This window comes from Ascidiella aspersa, chromosome 8 (genome assembly GCF_963924565.1).
Source record: "Ascidiella aspersa chromosome 8, kaAscAspe10.2, whole genome shotgun sequence".
Lineage (NCBI taxonomy): Eukaryota > Metazoa > Chordata > Ascidiacea > Phlebobranchia > Ascidiidae > Ascidiella > Ascidiella aspersa.
The window spans coordinates 26,373,683-26,392,199 of NC_139454.1; the positions used below are offsets into that span (position 1 = coordinate 26,373,683).

General features: G+C 34.6%; 2 protein-coding genes across 2 annotated transcripts; both read right to left on the bottom strand.

Moving 5' to 3' along the window:
- Window positions 1–2,235: 2,235 nt before the first annotated feature.
- LOC146137114 (large ribosomal subunit protein eL22-like) lies at window positions 2,236–5,433 on the bottom strand. The gene is made up of 4 exons (XM_083396046.1): window positions 5,397–5,433; window positions 4,180–4,302; window positions 3,436–3,557; window positions 2,236–2,433 (listed from the first exon to the last, which is right to left on the bottom strand). Exons 1-4 carry the CDS (start codon window positions 5,403–5,405, stop codon window positions 2,289–2,291), a joined length of 399 nt encoding a protein of 132 aa, XP_083252172.1. The 5' UTR covers window positions 5,406–5,433; the 3' UTR covers window positions 2,236–2,288.
- Window positions 5,434–6,007: 574 nt separating this feature from the next.
- On the bottom strand, window positions 6,008–17,740 carry LOC146137115 (uncharacterized). The gene is made up of 19 exons (XM_083396045.1): window positions 17,635–17,740; window positions 16,697–17,049; window positions 16,352–16,445; window positions 15,982–16,106; window positions 15,612–15,785; window positions 15,252–15,340; window positions 14,763–14,883; window positions 13,682–13,757; window positions 13,175–13,265; window positions 12,502–12,670; window positions 11,893–12,046; window positions 11,457–11,606; window positions 10,255–11,126; window positions 9,708–9,833; window positions 9,145–9,319; window positions 8,568–8,654; window positions 8,041–8,161; window positions 7,286–7,405; window positions 6,008–6,432 (listed from the first exon to the last, which is right to left on the bottom strand). The coding sequence occupies exons 1-19, from the start codon at window positions 17,735–17,737 to the stop codon at window positions 6,300–6,302; spliced, it is 3,333 nt and encodes a 1,110-aa protein (XP_083252171.1). The 5' UTR covers window positions 17,738–17,740; the 3' UTR covers window positions 6,008–6,299.
- Between the last annotated feature and the right edge of the window lie 777 nt (window positions 17,741–18,517).

Consider the following 18,517-nt stretch of genomic DNA (forward strand, 5'->3'; position numbering starts at 1 on the left):
GGGGTACATATGTCCCCGGGCGCCAAGGTACAGGGGCACTAAAATGAAGCTTGTAAATACCAAAATGAGGCTGCTGCTTCTTTAAATACAATGTTAGATTAAAATTTTAATTTTTTTTCGTATAAGTAAAGTATATTGAGGAGGGGCGTCAATTTAATAGTTTTCCCCCCAGGGCGCAAAATAACCTGGCGTGCTTCTGTCGCTAGACTAGCTATTTTTTTAATAATCAGTTTAGTTGCAGCTGTTTTATAACCAAGCTTGTTGGTTGCGTTGCTGTTTATTTTGGAGGTATTCTTAGTGAAGTTGTTTGGATTAATATTGCTTAAGTGCACATTTAGAGTTAGTGTTGAGATGAGCGAGCTATAATTCGTTGAATAATGCTGTTCTAGATTTTTAGAACGGCAAAATAGCAAAATAAAGAAAATTGTATTTTGGGTAATGGGATTTTGAATTGGACAGAAATGGGTAATAAGGAAAAAAAGGTTAAGAACCCCTGGATTACACAGACTAAGTATTAAGTAATCTACATCATTCTTAACTCTATTTTGCAGCGCAAAGCCCAACCCAGCCTGGCAAGCCGGGTATAGGTTATACATAGGCTACTTTACAAGTTAGTAACCTCCCATGTGAAATGGCTCTCCCAACAACGTGACCCCAGCACTGCCGGAAAATAAATCACTAAGTTATATTTAAACGTTACGTCAGGAAGAAGTAACTTTAAGACAGGGGTGTCCAACTCAAACATGCCGGCGTGCCATTTTTTATCTTATAACTTCTTCCCGTGCCAAAGTTTCGTAACAAAACCAATTCTTTTTAATCATAGAAGCGCTTTTTTACCAAAAATAAAAACGTTTATTTAAACTTGAAAAACTGTGTAGCAGAAATGCGCATCACTGCGTATAAGTGTCCATCAGTGAGCTGACTTTTGTTTCTTCACACTAATTCTAATTTGTAAATGCTAGCCTCTACTACAGTATAATGTTATAATATCAGAAGTAATTGCTGGTTGTCGTGATTGCCGCGATTGTTTATAATGTGAACAAACAATGGCAATTGGCTGTAAAACAAATTTAGCAGTTTTTGACAATTGGCTATAGAACAAATTTAGCTTTTTTACAATGGGCTGTATTTTGGGGGGCACGCGTGCCGCTTGTTGGAACACAATGCCTTTATTTTGTTTAAGTTTAGGTTGGAGAGAAGTGTTACTTTTAACAGAACATCAACAATATAAAGATGTTATCGATTCACGTAAAGCGAAAAACATTACAATCGTTAAGGTTGCCAAAACTTTCATTTCTGAGAATGCGACGCGACGCATCAGCCTACAATCTTGGACTAGAACGATTTTATCATCATACGCAAAGAAATAACAGACACATAATTGACTGGAGAAGAGGACGAAATTATTTTATTTAATGTTGGTAAAATAAGCTAAAAATTCAGTTTCTACGGCCACGTGCCACTTCTGCACAAAACATCGTAAGAAATGGTCTCTGGAGTTCTGATCATGACTACAAATCTGTGTTTAACATGGGAATAGTTGAATGGTGTGATTGTGCATGAACGAGAGTCGATGGAACCTGGTTAAGATACTTTTGGCAAGAAACTAGTTTGGGTTAATCAGTTTACCCGCAAAAAACTGTTAAAACTCTCGCATCTCTTATTGCGACTTGGTTTTAAATAAGGTTTTGACCAATTGGATAAAACTGCCGTTATGTCTGCTAAACAAATTCGAACTCTTGTAGATATGAAAGGTGCTAACGACCAACACCAGCTGTGTAGACACCCCTGCACGCTTCGTTCACCGCTGACGAGCAGTCATTCAAAGGTAATTGGCATTCCAGTGACGAAGACCATCCTACTTTAAGCAAACGTCCGTTGCTTGCTGCCACCATTCCCAACAAATCAGTTTTGTCGTCCTTGCACACCACAACGCAAAAACACTAACAATTTGTGGCTGTAAAATACTTTGTACCTTTTTTACGCGGACCCTGTGTATTTCCCTGCAACTCGTGGATCAGGGTCGATATGAATTTCTATAGACCGTCACACAATTTTAGGAAACCTGCTGTTTTCGGTCCAAAACCCTGCCCTACATGCAAGTCACAAGTTGAAAAAGAAAAATAGGTAAGCAGGGACTAACTACCTTTCATAACCTTACAAAAACAAATTATGACAAACCAAACTAAAACCTTCTTATAAGCTTTCTATCAAAATGATTTCCAAGCACACAGGGAGGTTTAGAGAGCAGGGCTTTATTGAAAGCACGGTTGCTATGGCAACAGGAGTTAGTCTTCTTCTTCTTCCTCGTCTTCGTCGTTGTTGATCTGGAAGTACCGGAGCTCGTAGACTTCCTTCTCGGATGAAACGACGCGCAGCCAATCACGGAGGTTGTTCTTCTTCAAGTACTTCTTGGTGAGGTACTTCAGGTATCTGAGGTTAACACAAGCTCTTAATGATGTGGGTCGGGTTGTTGTAATGCAGAAGTTTACATGCTTAGATTTAATTAAGATCGTTGTGTACAAAATTAAAAAAAAAGCGAGAAACACTTTTGTCGGTCACAATAAAACACAAAGGAAAAGTATATTTGGTTCCTTGATAATATTTGTGGATCCCTAAACCCAATGGTTTGCAGCCAATACTAAATACACCAAAACTATACACCGAGTGCCTTGGAAAGACTGTTACAGAGTTCGGTTCACCTTTAAGGATTGTATTTTTTTTCCTTGCTTCGCGCGAGTTCACTTATTTCAATCCACTAGGCTCCTTTTAGAATAGTCTGTTCAACTAATCTATGGCACTACAGCAACTTACAATGACCCAGCTTGTATTCCTAGTCTACTTCTTGGTTACGGAGCCTAGAAGTTTACATAACTGCTTAAGCTTTGTGTTTGGCGAAAGTAATTCTAGGTTTGTCTGATTTTAATCCGCACAAGGAAAAAGGGAGTTTAGGCGCCCACCAGAAAAAAGTTGAACACAACACAATGAAGAAAAAACCTCTAGTGTAAAGGGAAACGCTTCGTAATATATAAACTTAGTATTTGGGTCACCACAAAACACTACTTGAATGGGATTTCTGCAGCTGAGCAAGAACCTTGGGCATTTTACTTAAATTTTTCACCCATGTTTTGCTATTTTTAAGATTTGCAATTAAATTGTAAAACTGAGATTAAACCACCAACTTTTGCAACTTCGGGTAAATGTTTTTGTTTCACAGTTATGTAATTAAGGTTTGGCAGCAGATAAAAGAATAAAGATAAGCATCCTTACTGTGCAAATCTGTCATAATACTTTACAGTTTTGCGTTTTAAAGCGACAGTTTGATTTAACGGTCAACTAATCCAGGGTATTTTCAAGACCATACGTTCTACAATGAACACAAACAACTTGTAAAAGGCAACACTGTCTCATGCCACATATTTAGAGGTTACACACCTCTTAGAGAAAGGGATCTCGCAGGTGACGATGACTTTACTCTTGAGAGTCTCGATCAGGATTTGTTGGCCGAGGTTCTTTGTCTTGCCGTTGACCTTGATGCGATCATGCAAGAATTGTTCCTGTGGAAAACACACAACCAATGTTGTTGTGCGTTAGGAGCTAGGGAAGGTAACCCTAGTCCAGTGGATTAGTATTCTGGAGATGACTTGTGATAGAGTAGACCAGTGGTTTCCTAACCGGGTTCCCTGGAGAGCCATTTCTAATGCTCATGTGTGCCAAGAGATACTTCAATTCCCTTTAGATTTAAATTTTTGCTTTTTTGTGAGCTTCTTGGTATGATTTTTATGTTTGAGTGTAACAAATCAATGCTTTTCTGCCTTGTGCACAGTTTCAAGTTCGTAAATTATGTTACAGTAAACCAATCAGAGTAAATCCTTGTTAAGTTGGCAAAAATTACTTCTATTTTATGAACTATTTTATGAAGGGTGTAAAGGTAAGGCAAGGGTAAGATTGGAACATGCAGCATAAAGCTAATGAAAATAACTTGTTATTAAAATAACCCAGCGCTGGTCTAGAAACCTACCACAATTATTAAATCAATGCACAATATTTGGGTCAGGGTGCGAGTTAGCATTCGGTGTGGGTGGGTCAAGTATTATTATATTAATTAAACCAGGGCCAATAACCCTTTTACAAAGTAAACATTCGGCTCAAAGCAGTAAATGTTTTTCGGAAACTTACAAAGTTTGCGACATCCATGATTCCATCCTCAACAGGGTGTGTGCAGTCGAGCGTGAACTTCTTGGCCGAAGTCTTCTTCTTCTTACCTTTGCCCTTTTGGGTCGCCGCTCCTTTCTTGATAATCTGACAACAGAATTAAACGCAATTAGCAGATTAATTTTGATTTGATTAAATATATTGATTTCTGAAATTTTAGAGTTACAATGTTTCCCTTTAATAGTTTATTGGCGCTGGTCTAAGAATCCTGCAACTTGTCCACTTTTTACATATTCAAGTATTATTATTATTATATTAATTCGTACATGTTAGGCCTTCCTTGCAACTTTAAATTTGACAACTCTTTTGTTAGTATTTTCATAAATGTGGTAAGATTCTAGAGCAGCCCCAATCTTTAAAGTTACTATGCCAGCTAGTAAAAGCAGCGCTCATCTGAAATCCTGCCACAATTATTAAATCAACGCACAATATTTGGGTTATAGTGCGAGTTAGCATATGGGTGTGGGTGGGTCAAGTACTGTTATATTCTTCATTTTGTAATACTTGACCCATCCACACCCAAACCCCAGCCCTAACCCAAATATTGTGCGTTGATTTAATAATTGTAGTAGGTTTCTAGACCAGCGCTGTGAAAAACTACGGCGCTCTTTCACTATTGTACGTAAAAATTATTAAAAAAAAATTTCTTCAAATGCCGCTTACCACAACGCATATTGTTTGGGTTAGAGTTTGGTTGAGGGTGGGTCAAGTTTTTATTATTAATAAACATAATATTACTTGACCCACCCTCACCCAAACGCTAACCCTAACCCAAACAATATGCGTTGTGGTATGCGGTATTATTATTTTTTTTTTTGCATAACTTTTCACGTACAATAGTGAAAGAGCGCCAAAACTACTAATCAATATTGTCTTTTATAGTTGTTCATAGGATTTATTAAAATATGCGCTGTTTAACGAAATATTCAAGTAACCAACGAAATACGAGATGTACAAGTACATCAAGTAACTGAAACGCAGTTTTGAAGTTCGGTCGATCAACGAATAACCACCAACATACATTAATATAACTTTAAAACACAATAAAGTTCGTTTTAATTGACCAGACGAACAAAATATTACTTTCTAAATCACTTACGCTCATCTGAGAAGCTAATGCAGACTTTAAACAACTCCAAAATCTATTTAAAGCCTTGATTTATCAAGAACTTAAAACTTACCACAGCCATCGCGAATCTTTCAACGAAAAGAACGTGTTAAGCAATTGTGACGTCACCTTAACATGTTTAGCCTCCAAGCAGGCATTGGCGCACATTTTTATGCTGCATAAATTTTAATTTAGGGGATTATTGAATTTTATTATTTTAAGCAAACAAAAATCCAGTTTTTAAAAGTTTTTTTTAGCAAAGTTTATATCTTTCTCAGAACAAATTAATTTTTTCAGATTAAATTAATGACAGCATACCTAAACAAAAAGTTTGTAACTTTAATATAAAATCCAACGGTCTCATACCAAAAATTTAACATGAAACTAGTAAAATCCGACGTTTTACACCTTGCTGTTTATAAATAGTCTTTGTTTTGCTCTAAAATCCCTAAGTACGACCAACCTTCATTCTGCCTTTTTAAAAGAATTTTACAACCCTAGTGTAAAATCCCCAACCTAACAATCCTATTTACTGTCTATTTAGTAAGGAATAGGTTTCTCAAGATTCACTAACCTTTAAGTCATTAGCCTACAAAGAATAAGACACATGAAGACAAGATTTAACGAAATGTTGAATGGCTTTAATTTAAACGCTTTCGCCAAACATGGCTTGACATACAGGCCTTGAAACTACAAAACAATGAAATAAATTAAACGAAAAGAATTTCATCCAACAAACATAAAAATGTGCACCAATCAGCTAATCACATGTAGCCGAACTTAAACATCAACTGCACAAAACACACAAGTAAAAAACAATGAGTTCCTAGCTTTATAAAATCTTCAAATAGCCTTTTTTAATTTGGCACAAATAATTCTGTTAGATTGTGCTCTGTACATATAGATTTTCTTACTATATACATTAATCGCATGAATATGTACAAATATATTAGGCAAACTCTTGCATAAGTGATTATTAGGCAATTAGATGGGTAATCTTCAGGTGTTTGTTTGAAGACTTCTTTCCAGAAACTTCAAGTTGTCGTTTTTTTGAAGGTGCAGAGTCCACAATGGCCGTTTCTTTCCACTGGCTCATGTTATTAGCTCGACTGAAAAACGACAAGTTGGTAAATTTAACTAAAAATACAATTAAAACGATGTATAAAGTATATATAAATATTTACATAATACCAATATATTGGACTATATGTTTTGGACCCTAAAATAAAGATATTTTGATTAAAATAGATTTCGCGTCAGAGTTTTTTCCTGTTAGAATAAAAACCCTGAACTCAACTGTAATATAAACTCTCTGTTGTAAACCTAACATGCTAAAAGCTACACTCTGTACCTGAATTAGGTAAAGCACTCGCATTACTTTATCACAGTTCCAACTAAACTGAATTTAAGCAAGAAATAGTCCTGCCTTTACTTATTTGTGGAAACTACCTAGTTCTAAATCACCTTTCCATTGTCTGCTTGGGCGTGCAGTTGTTTATGAGCTGCATCGGTAAAATCATCTGCACAAATGGGTCGTAGAAATAATCAAACCTAGCCAACAAAAGTAATTAGGTATAATATTAACTACAACTGTACACTACAGTAAATAAACTGCAAGTTCAATGGTCATCAAAAAATTAACGTCGGAATGTTGGGAGAACAAATAGGCTATAATTACCACAGGAGCTGTTTTAATCTGCACATGTACAATATACCTGAAATGAACGGCTCACTAGCATGACACTTACTAAATGTGTAAACTGAAATTTCAAAGACTAACCGAAATTATTAATAAGATTTATTCAAAACCTTCACAAAACGTACCTACTTATTTATTCTACGTCTAACTACAACCTTCAGCCATTAACAAAAGATTTATTCGAACTGTTTACAAAATGCTGCCTACTTCTAAATGGACATCGGTATTCTTTTTACATGTAATGAATGCTGTTAGTCCCTTACCTCTGCTGCATGTTGTTGATGTTACAAGTGTAGAAGGGCATATTAACACCTTCCACAACCACTGGCATGTTTTCCTGGTTCTCCAACTGAACAACACTACTCTCAACTGGAGACAGGTTTCTGAAAAATAGAGTGTTTGCATCAAAACTGAAATATTTGTTGCACTGAATATGTGATAATAGAAATCACCTTGACCCTTGCAAGATAAATGTCGACCTTAATTCCTGATCAGTAACAGCAAAATACTCTATCAAAGCTAGCAATTCACATCAGACACTATGAAAAGTTTTAATAGTGTCTGGCCTGAAATGCTAGCTTTGCTACAGTATTCTGCTGTTAGTGAGAAATATTTAATAAAATTAACTTAAGAATGTTCAAGTAACAACAGTTTTACCAAGGTACAGATTAAGTTTTGAGCTAAGTTAAAAAAAGAAATAATTTTTGTAAAACTTTCCTAAGCTTGTAAAATCTGAATGTTGACCTGTAGTATGAAATCTACTTTTACAAAAACATACCAAAAAAATTAATAGTTAAATAAGCCAAATGCAGTATGAGAATTCAATGTACATTGTATATGCTATACACAAATAAATGTGATTAACAGCACTGACATTATTTTATTCATTTTTTTAGAATAAAATCCTGGGTATGTCTAAACATTAAGGGGTTACTAGTGCTTTGATTTCCATGGTACAGAAAATTCAACAAAAACTAAACTTTTATAAGATGATGACATCCTAGTAGTAATGCAGTACCTTGATACGTTGTGTGGAAATATTTGATCAAGTTCACCGAGCGAGCTGATGGTAGAAGTTGGTCGGCTGTTCCCTTGCGCGATGTTGAATGGGGTGTTCACCAAACTCGGGGTAATGTTCGCTGAAAATGTAAATACTTTGCTTGTAAGTGGAATATATTGGCCACAAACAGGATTCTGCATGTTTAAGTGGCTATGGGAAAAATAACCCTTCAATTCTATTTTGTTTAAAGATAATTTCGTCGTTTTTATGCATGGAGTTATTATGGCAATGGGAGTATGTTCAGTGCACAGATTTCGGTTGTAATAGAATTATAATGGACATACGATGCTTAAAATTAACAATAAGGTTATTTACTTTTATTTAGGTATACAGCTAAAACAAAACGATAATATCAGGACATTTTAATAAGTGGATAATATTATTACAACACATTTAAATCAAATTTAAGTTTTACTAAAATACCTAAGTTAACTCAACCTTATTCCTTATACCAAATATTTTAGCTACAAATTTGTTCCACATACCTGGAATAGGGGAGTTTGTAGCATGGTCCTGGGCTACGGGATAAAACTTCCTGTCAGTTTTGTCAGTGGGGTCAACAGCAACAGTGACTAAAAAAAGTAATGATAAGCATAATAGTCCTTCATTATCAACACAAGACTCCCAGATTAAAACATTGATGATGTAATATACATAATTGAATAAATTTTAACACTACTGTTATGTTTTTTCTAATTTTTTTAAATACTGGACAAAAACCACACTGTTGACAAACATTCAAGTATTTCAAGATCAAAAATCAGGAATTACTAAATAATATTTTAAATGACACCAGTTGCTAAAAAAATTACAGTTCCCAACTAAACGACTTCAAAGAGTCGCAAACTAAACTGAAACATAATTGGTGGTGGTGTTCAACTTAAACACGACTCTGTTAGAAATTTGTGCTAAAAATTTTCAACATCTGATCGCTAACCAAAATTGCGTGACTGTTAAATTTGGTTGCTTGCCGCTTCGTTTTTGTATTAAGACCTTAGTTTTTGGGTTTTGGCCAAAAAAGGTTTAGAAACACTGTAGGCTTAACCAAACAAAATAAATTACCTTGAAAATTAGAGTTTTCCTTCAGTGGAGTTGAAGAGTGGTCGTTCTTTGGAGCCATGGTGAACGCAGAACCGAGTCGGTTCCAACCTTCGAACACGGCTTGTTGCGGTCGAACAGTCACACTTGGCTGGTTCCCGATGGCGGAAACGTCGGCCACAGGTCGTTCCGCCAATGGCTAAAAGTTTTTAGTGAATAATTAAAATGTTTTTGTTAATATATACCACAAATACATTGTGATGGTTTCAAACTATAAGTTGTAATATGTTTAAATTTTCGAAAACTGAGGAACTGAAATTATGTCTCAAACTACAACAAACAATTAGCAGTTTGTGCTTAGATGAAACATTTGCTCCTCCTTAACCTCTTTACACCTTGGTTGTAAGTTTCGTTTTATTTCACTGGTTAGCGCTAGGACATACAAAATACAGTATTTGTATTTTAAAAGAAGTAACCGCTCTAACTAAAACTTAATAAGTCTATAGGTAAAAATGATGAACATACAAAATCAAAGTTGCTCATCAAATTTCAAGACTTCAATATCAAATTTAAGAAAACAGTTTTACCTTAACTGGCAATGTTTCTTCAACCTGAAGTAGTTCACTTATTTCTGGGTCTTCATTTTCATCAACCATGTTCAGTTTACGTGACGAAACTTTGCGTTTTTTACCTCGAAAACATTCTTTAGGGTTCTGCAAAAAATAAAATAAAGGCTATGAATAAAAAATGAGTTTTAAAAAAACACATTATGGCAAATATATTCTGATAGATTGGTATTATGGAAGTTTGACACAATGCAAAACATTTAACCAAATTAAAAAAAAATTAAACTAATATTCAGTTTAATTTTTATTCAATTTCACAATAAAATTTACATTTCAACCATTTCTTTTTTTATTAAAATTTTAATTTTATAAAAGATCAATGAAAATTAAACATAATAAAAATATTGGTGACAAAAGTGATTTCTAACAATGCAGTATGAAAGAAAATTATACTTTATTATTAATCTAAATTTCTTTGGGTTAATGTTAACAAATATAAGGCAATGCGCTTAACCAACTACATATTAAAAAAAACATGTAACATTGAACTTTTTTAACATAAACTTACAGGAATAGTATCTTTGGAGTAAATTTGCTGCATCTTTGCCTTTAGTGTGGCCGGATAATCATTGACACCTTGGAATATTCGAACTGGTTTGACCGGGATCCCTCGATTGTATCCCTGTTGCTCCAAGCGCGACGTCAAGTTTGTGACAACAGACTGTGGTTTACCACTAGGTGGCAGCACCTGGCTCTCGAACACCGGACGAACAAAGTTGCTAAGACTAGAGAGGTTTTGCAGAACGGGTCGCGGTTCACCGATGCTCTTTAAATCCAGTTTGACAAAGTTTCCGCGTTGTAAAGGTGGAGCGACCTTACGCAAGGAAACCTGGGGGTGGTTTAGAAATCTTGCGCTTTGTGTATTTTGCTCCGAAGCTACATTTCTTGTTGAGTTAATTCCCTTACATCCTTGCGATGGATTCACCACAATTTTAATCGGTTGGTTGTTTTTGTTAGTTTGCCCCAATTGACTTCCAAGCGATATTTTTATGATTGGTTTAGCTCGGTTTTTTGAAACATTTTCCAACTTTTGAAATTGCAAATTGTTTTTGAGGACCGACGTATGATTGTTTGTTGGTAACTTTTCCACAAGAGGTTGAGAAAAATTACCAACTTTCCTGTTGTTTTCTGTGGAAAGCAGCTGCATTCCAGGCACAGGAACCAGTATATGTCCGTCGCTGCAAACTATAGTCTTCATATTTTGTTGCGATGAGATGCTCTGGTAGCCTGGCATCACTTGTGTAGGGTTTTGTGTTCCACAGTTACCTGAGGTTGCTTTATCAACGGTTTGTGAAACCATTTGCTGCTGCTTCTTGAGATAAGAGAGGCTTACTTTGGTTGGCGAGATGGCAGAAGGCTTGATCAGCCCAGATGAAACGACTGCATCTGTGAAAACGATTTTTTGATCAGTGAACAATGTTGAAAACAGGGTGATTATTAGCATTTTAATCAGCAAGGATTTGGTTAAAAAATGACATTGACCTAAATACACAGGGAAGTAAGTATTTATCTGTAGGGACATACGCTCACTTTATTGGAATTAAGCATTTAAACCTGAGCAAAGTTATTTGCTGACACACTTTTTCTTGAGAAATATTTTTAACTAGATGTCAATTTCAAAAATATTTTCAAATTTTCCAGAGTTTTTTACTTTCGTTGGTAAGGACACAATAGGGCAAATATTCCAGATTCCAAGTTGACGTTGTTTACCTGTATTTTTGATGTTTATCATCTTCATGGCCTTGTTCTGCTTGTGTTCAGCAAGCGCTTGTTCTACGTTACAAGCTGACAGTAAGCGCGACATCGGGGAGGGGAAGCGCTGGCGGAGAAGTTCAAGCTCCTGACGAAACACCTCGTCACCTGCGATGAAATATTTAATGTAACTAGCTTTGCTTTATTTGCAAAAAAAATAAGTACCACAACATTTCTGCAAAAAGGTCGTTATTTGTGTCAATTATTTTTTTCTAAATAAAAGTGTGTAACTTTTTTACTAAAGAGAAATGAGTAATTTAATGTATTGATATTTTAGTGAGATAAAAAATATTGCACTAAACTTTATGTTGTGTGACATTTTTTATAGTTGTTCGTGCAGTGAAAGGGCATCTTGCAACACTTCACAAATGATTTCAGAATTTTTCTCACTCACAGTTAAACGAGGAATTCAACTGATCTGCTTCTTCTTGTGATTTTCCGTGCAATTTCTGGAAGTGTTCGGCCGAAATCTTTCCAGGAACCGTGGCAAGCTTTCCACTTTTTACCGGTGTTTCAAGACAAAGATCACGACGCTCTTGTTCAACAACCTGGAATGTTTAAATGGAAAATATTAGTATCTGAATTTATGGGAGAATTTGTTAGTTTTGTTCATCCAGTGCTTCTCAATCTATGGATATAACCCCTAAAGAAAAGTTATGAAATTTAGAGCAGGTAATTTTGACAATGACATGTGAATCTGTCATGTTATATTTGCCTGCTCAAAACCAAAAGCGGAATCTGTCCTCTAATTATTTAAATTTTCATTTAAATGCAATTTATTAAGCCATTCTTATGTTGTTTATTTGTTTATAAATTGAATGTGGGGCATGACAATGTAATTTCTTAAATAGGGTATATAAAAATCATGTTTTTCTTAGAGGTGTTAAATCTAAAAAGATTGACAATCACCAGTTTTAAATTATGTATAATGAACAACTGGTAGGATTTCATCCAAACTCTACCAACATACCATTACACAACTAATGACATTGTTTCCATTTACCTCACAGAGTTCAACCAGGTTTCCATCTTGTAAACTTGGTAGTAGTGTAGTTGTTATCTTTGGTGAAGTCCAGATGTTGGTGAGTGGGGATTTCACCAGCAATGTTGGGTTACCGTTGTTGTCACATTTTATTGGCGTGCTTTTGTAAGCAATGTCTGGACCAATCCAGCTAGAAGGTAAAAATAAATATATTACCGACAGGTGCTAAAAGATAAACTGAGTTGTGCGGTGTTGAATCGCTGTGTATTTTTGAGCGTTGTCTCGGACATTTTTTTCTTCTTTTTTTTTGTGTGATTTTATTTTGCGTCATGTTGACTATGTGTGTCAGTCCCTGACGAAGGCTTGCCATATAGTAAGCCGAAACGTTGGTTTTTGACAAATATATACCAGAATAACTTATTTTTATTATACTATGCCTGGTAGCAACAGAATATTGATAAATATATTTTTGTTAGAAGAATCAATATTTAAGCTTAAAAATACAATTGGAATATATAAAAAAAATTGTCTTTTGTTTGTGAGACAACATGATTCTTTTTTACCAACTTACTAAAAAAAATACAAAAAAGTTTTCATAAAAAACTGTTGTATTTTTTTTAAAGGTACGAAAATATTAGAACTACATCAATTACAACAAGTTTTTGTTTTTACTTATCCAGCGATAAATTCTCACCTAAAAGCCGGCTTTTTTCTTGTCATCACCTTTTTAATCAACTTTAAGCTCGTCAGAATGTTGGCGATGTCATAAAGTCGCCGCACTTTCGCTGAAAAGGTGAATATTGTTTTGAAAAATTTACAAAAGTCAATCACTCTACCAAGGTTTTAATGAATAAGTATAATGTCATATCGAAGGTGGATATAGTTAGAATGCAAAAGCCCATATAGAAGTTGGTAGCATTTTGAAGATTTTGAAATAAATCCGTTTTGTTTATTTTTAAGAGGTTTGGAATAATCTTTTTTTATTGATTTTCTAGTCATGACTATGTTGAAAATGACGAAAGAGATTATTCAAAATGTTCCTACCTTTATATGAGATTTGATATTCTTACTACCACCTCCAGTCATTATGCTTCAAAGGTGGATAGTTTTTGAACAAATTTTGTTTTAAACATATTTTCAAACCGTTTCTATATTTAATCACCCATACAATGTATTAATTTAATATTAGTTTTTCACTTACTTTTGTACTTATTGTCGGCCGGGCATCCGTTTGTGATCAACACTCTGGCAGCCATGTCAAGCGAAACGAGCTGGAACTGAAAAAAAAATTGGTTTTAAGAGGAAATTAATGTAATGAAAGCTTTGGAAAAAAGTTTGTGGAGGGCCATCACTTTCAAAATAACCAAATGGTGTTATATAGGTACAAAATATTTGTGAAAAAACTGTAAATTGCAGCAGTTCGTAATATAGAAAGTGAAATTTTATTTGAAAATTTGAAAGCTTGATGTTTTTCAATAATTTAAAATACTTATGAAATTGTATTCTTTTAGTACTGTCACCTGGTAATATTAATAAGGCGGTCAATATTAACCCTAACTGACAAAATTAATCTGTAGACTTGTTAATCTATAAACTTGTTGGTACTAAATTAATTTGTAAAAATAAATATTTTTTTTCAAATTGAAAATATTTTTTATTAGCTTAATTAATCTTTTAACAGTGCCACCGGTCATCTGCTAATTATTATCTGTCTTGCCCCAGATATAAATAGACAACAATGAATTATTTGTATTCATGGAAGTGTCCATATTATGGATAATCCACAACACACAAGTGTTGAGCAGATCAACTATCTATTCAGGGGAAGGAAGTTGAGCTAAACACATTTCCTGCATTGCAAGCCATTAAGTAATAATTTGTCTAAATATTGTGCCAGGCTGGACAGCTGATTAAAAGAGAGGCCACTATCACACACACTTTATAATAAAAAACATGACTAAAATGAGTTTACTATGAAATATTTTTTTTCTTTACTAAAAAAACTAGCATTTTGTAATCGTTATAATTTTCACATAACAGATTTATTGAAATCATTCGCAAAATATTAATTACTGTCTTGACGAAACCAAAAAATATTTTTTATTAACATTTAAAAATATAATGAACTTAAAAATTAACATTTTGGTAAAAATGTATTTACATTTGACTTATAAATTTAAAAATATTGGTGTACTAGTTATTTACCATATTGATGACATAAAACTATCAGCAGTCAAGTCTTTATTTTTTAAATTGTGATGCATTTCAATTTTTTTACTCACTGGTTGCACGAGGAATAATGTGACAAACTTTTCGCTGAGTCGTCCCAGTGATTTATTCCGTCGTTTTATTAAACTTGGGTTTTCTGGAGGTGAATTTGATGTTGTTGGTGGGGACGGGGGACTGAAAGGTGGGTAAAACAATGGGTGAATATGAGTCATTACAATGCTCAAACAAGAAAAATAAATGCAATTAAAATATTTAAAGGGATTTTCTACCAGGCTAATAAACCAAAATTTGTTACACAGCGAGAATAGATACGATGAGTACCGATATTACAACTTGCTATCGGCTCCGATTCATATTATCAGACATCCCTGGTGAATATACATTATAACTGGTACTAAACAACCTAGTACTAAACAATTCAAAGAGTCTTTTTTGTAAACATTTGTTGTTAGTTTCGCTTGCAAGTCATGTAAGTTTAGTAAAATTAATAAATTAAAAATTATTTAAAATTCATGATTTTGAGTAAATATTTGTTATTTTACCTTGCAGGAGTTATTACAGGTTTGTATCCACTCAACCTCTCGAAGTTTGTCCGCAAAGCATCAGCGTCTCCACTTAGTTCCGCCTTTCGCTAAAAATCAAAGAATAAATTGTTAAAACAACTGCCCTTAACAGCAACTTATTTGCTACAAGCATTTTTCAGGCAATGAGGTGAGATTCGCTGAAAGGGGTATGACTAAAGTGGAGGGACATGTCAATATTTAGATAACACCAGCGACAGTTTTAGCTCCTTATCGCCAATGATTACAGCTATGAAAATATTATTTAGTTTGTCAGTTAATATATACCACATTCCATTTCTGTGGTTCTAAACTATAAGTCCTACAGTTTATCATCCTTACCCTTATTTTGCAGAGAGTGTGCGTGAGTCCATTCCTCCCTCTCCAAATGTAGTTGTTCTTCGCAAGTCGAGAAACTACACGGATGGCTTCCAGCACGTTTATGATGTCATAAATACGACGCCTGCCAACGCAAAGTTGAGCCGCAGCCTCGTCCAAACAAATCGAGATGCAATCCTGGAAAGTATTTACACTTTTTGGTACACAAACTAAAGTTAGCTGGGAGAACATTACTAACATTTTGCTGTAGTTTAAATTCTATTTTAAATATCTGCTAATAAAAAACGATAAAAGGTAGTGGCTGGTAATATACATAAACAGATTTAAAGCCCTAAATATGTTTAACGTATTCCCATTATACTACGCGTCTTACCTGCGGATGTTCGGGATAAAGTCGTAAGAATCGATGGCAGAGGAGACCCAGTGATTTTTCTTTCCGGTTGAACGGTCGTTGTGGAGCAGAACTTGTTTCTCCGACTTCTTCTTCACAAACTATCTCTGCGAAAAGCAAACACGCCATTAACTAAAGCAAAATCCAGCAATAAATAAACACTTTGTAAGGTTGAAGTAAAACACCTGATTTTGTTTGCATTTCAGAGTATTGTAAGTAGCTTTTATGATATAAAAATTTAAATGTAAAGTAAAAGTGGTACAAAAATGTTTAAAAAATTCATGAGAAAGAAGGCATTTTATTTGATCACATGAATTAATTTGATAGATAAAAAAAAGTTTTTTTGTCATACCTTCATTTTCAGAGTCGTAACCGCTCTCAGAAATGACCATCTTTACTTCACCAACTTGATGATTCTTGTCTGTACTTTGTTCTGCTGTAGGGGCCTGTTTTAATCAACAATACATTATTGTTGGTAAAACAAAGTTTAGTTTAACCAGACAATTTGCTGTTTTTGTAGATTTTCAGTAGGAGTGTCAAAATTCAATTATTAGTTTCTACTTGATATCACTGATGATGGCATTAGAAATTGCCGAAACATTTGAAAATAAAGCATGTCGCTTTTAACGTCTATTTGGGCCGTTATTTTCACCATTAAGTTTTCTATTATTAATAAACTACAAATGCAAGATCTTACTGGTGTTAATTCAAGAACGACGTTTTGTGACGACTTTTCGATGCTTCCCAGCGACTGATTAAAAAGTTCTTTCCGTCGTTCATAGTTTCTGATTTCTGGGCTGGCAGCGTGAAGCAAAACTTTTAAGTTTGCCGTCGGTGTTAAAGGGTTTTCAGAATGATTTGAATTGTCTGATTTCTTGGGAGTGGCATCCAAACATTGCACCTCATCGCTATTTTGTACCGTAAAGTCCAACATTTGGCCGGTGAATGGGGTTTTGAAATCATCGCTAAAAACTCTTCCATCAATTTCTTGCGATTCTCCAACAAATGGCAGTGGGATTTCAGATGCTTGTTCATCTTGTATGTCTTCATCTGTAAATTTAAATAACAAAAATATTAAAAAAATAATTCCATTTTTGGATGGCCAATAAAGTCGATAAAAGTTTGTTTTGACAGTTTCTGAAAAAAACTTTTACACTAAAAAGAGCATCGTATACATTTGTTTCTGAATGCAGTTTGAGCCACAATGGAAATTCATGAGCAAAACTTTATAAAACTTGACCCACCCACACCCAAACTCGCGTCCTAATGCCTACCCCAAATGATGTTTAGCAATATAACCCACAGACAAAAATGTGGTCGAATTCTAGACCAGAAAATAATATTTAAAAAGATGATATAAACCACTAACATGCCCAGCTAATAACCAAAAAATATTTTGTAACCCTATATTATAAGCTACTCTAAAAACTACATAAAATATTTCAAACTGATACAACTAATAAATATGTTTTTCAGACAATCCTTTATTTTTGGTTTCCTTTATAAGCTTTCACAAATGATGGTTTAAAAGTTCATAAACAAATGGATTTAATATCAAATAATCATGGTTTTGTAGCACTTGTAATGTTTTTAAAACATATTAAATGTTTACAAATAAGTACAAATTTGTCAAACCTTCTGCTAGACTTTGACCTTCCAAAACATCGTCAATTGCTTGAGACAAGGGATTTGTTTCCTCAAGTCTGACTGTATATTTAGGCCTCCTGACAATTTTCATTTTCTGAAATCCTAAAATAACATACAGATAAATATTTTTCAACTGGAATAATATTTTGGAATTCAAACTAAAATAACCCACACTGTAACTCCAAACTAATTAAATACCATAAATATCCACAAACTAACTTTAAAATAAAGACTAAATACACCAATACAGTAATCCATCAACATTAAGTTGTAAATAATTTTTACGATTGCCGCTAAAAATTTAAACTGTTTAATTCAAACGCAAACTGAAATGCACATTCGATGATTGGCGCCTTTGGGATTCTGACACTGACACAAAGTCGATTTATGGCGGCGATTAAGACCAATAGTTAATTGCTCATCGCTGTTGCTGATAATTCTGGGAGGCGCGATTATAATCATCGCCATTTGCAGCCGAAGGGCGCAATTTTTTCGCCACAGCGATAAATAAACGAACCGGCGGCGATTCCGATGCGCGAAAAAACGCAATCAAACTTCGCGCGTAAAAAATTCCCTCTCTACGCAGCCAAGCATGACCATTGTGACGCTATCCTGCCTCGACATGTTTTCGCGTCTTGTCATTGTTCAAACAATGGACGCCCCGGCGCGACGATTTTCCGTCTCCTAGGTGCAGAAATCTCAACTATCACCTGCTGACTATTGGGCCTATGTTTGTCAAACAATCATTGCCAACTGTCCGCTTTTTGAACATACACAACTTTTTTCAGCCGGGTTTTTATTGTCGAATATGCTGAATGAAATCTTCTTTGCCATAACATGTCTGACTTTGCCATAACAAGCTTATTATCTC

Coding starts and splice junctions, on each gene's coding strand:
- LOC146137114 (XM_083396046.1), bottom strand. Junction 3,558..4,179: donor TCATGGATGTCGCAAACTTT/GTAAGTTTCCGA, acceptor TGTTTTCCACAG/GAACAATTCTTGCATGATCG. Junction 2,434..3,435: donor GAGATCCCTTTCTCTAAGAG/GTGTGTAACCTC, acceptor TGTTAACCTCAG/ATACCTGAAGTACCTCACCA.
- LOC146137115 (XM_083396045.1), bottom strand. CDS start 17,737: ATGAAAATTGTCAGGAGGCCTAAATATACAGTCAGACTTGAGGAAACA. Junction 15,341..15,611: donor ACACTCTCTGCAAAATAAGG/GTAAGGATGATA, acceptor TTTGATTTTTAG/CGAAAGGCGGAACTAAGTGG. Junction 14,884..15,251: donor CCTGTAATAACTCCTGCAAG/GTAAAATAACAA, acceptor CCCACCTTTCAG/TCCCCCGTCCCCACCAACAA.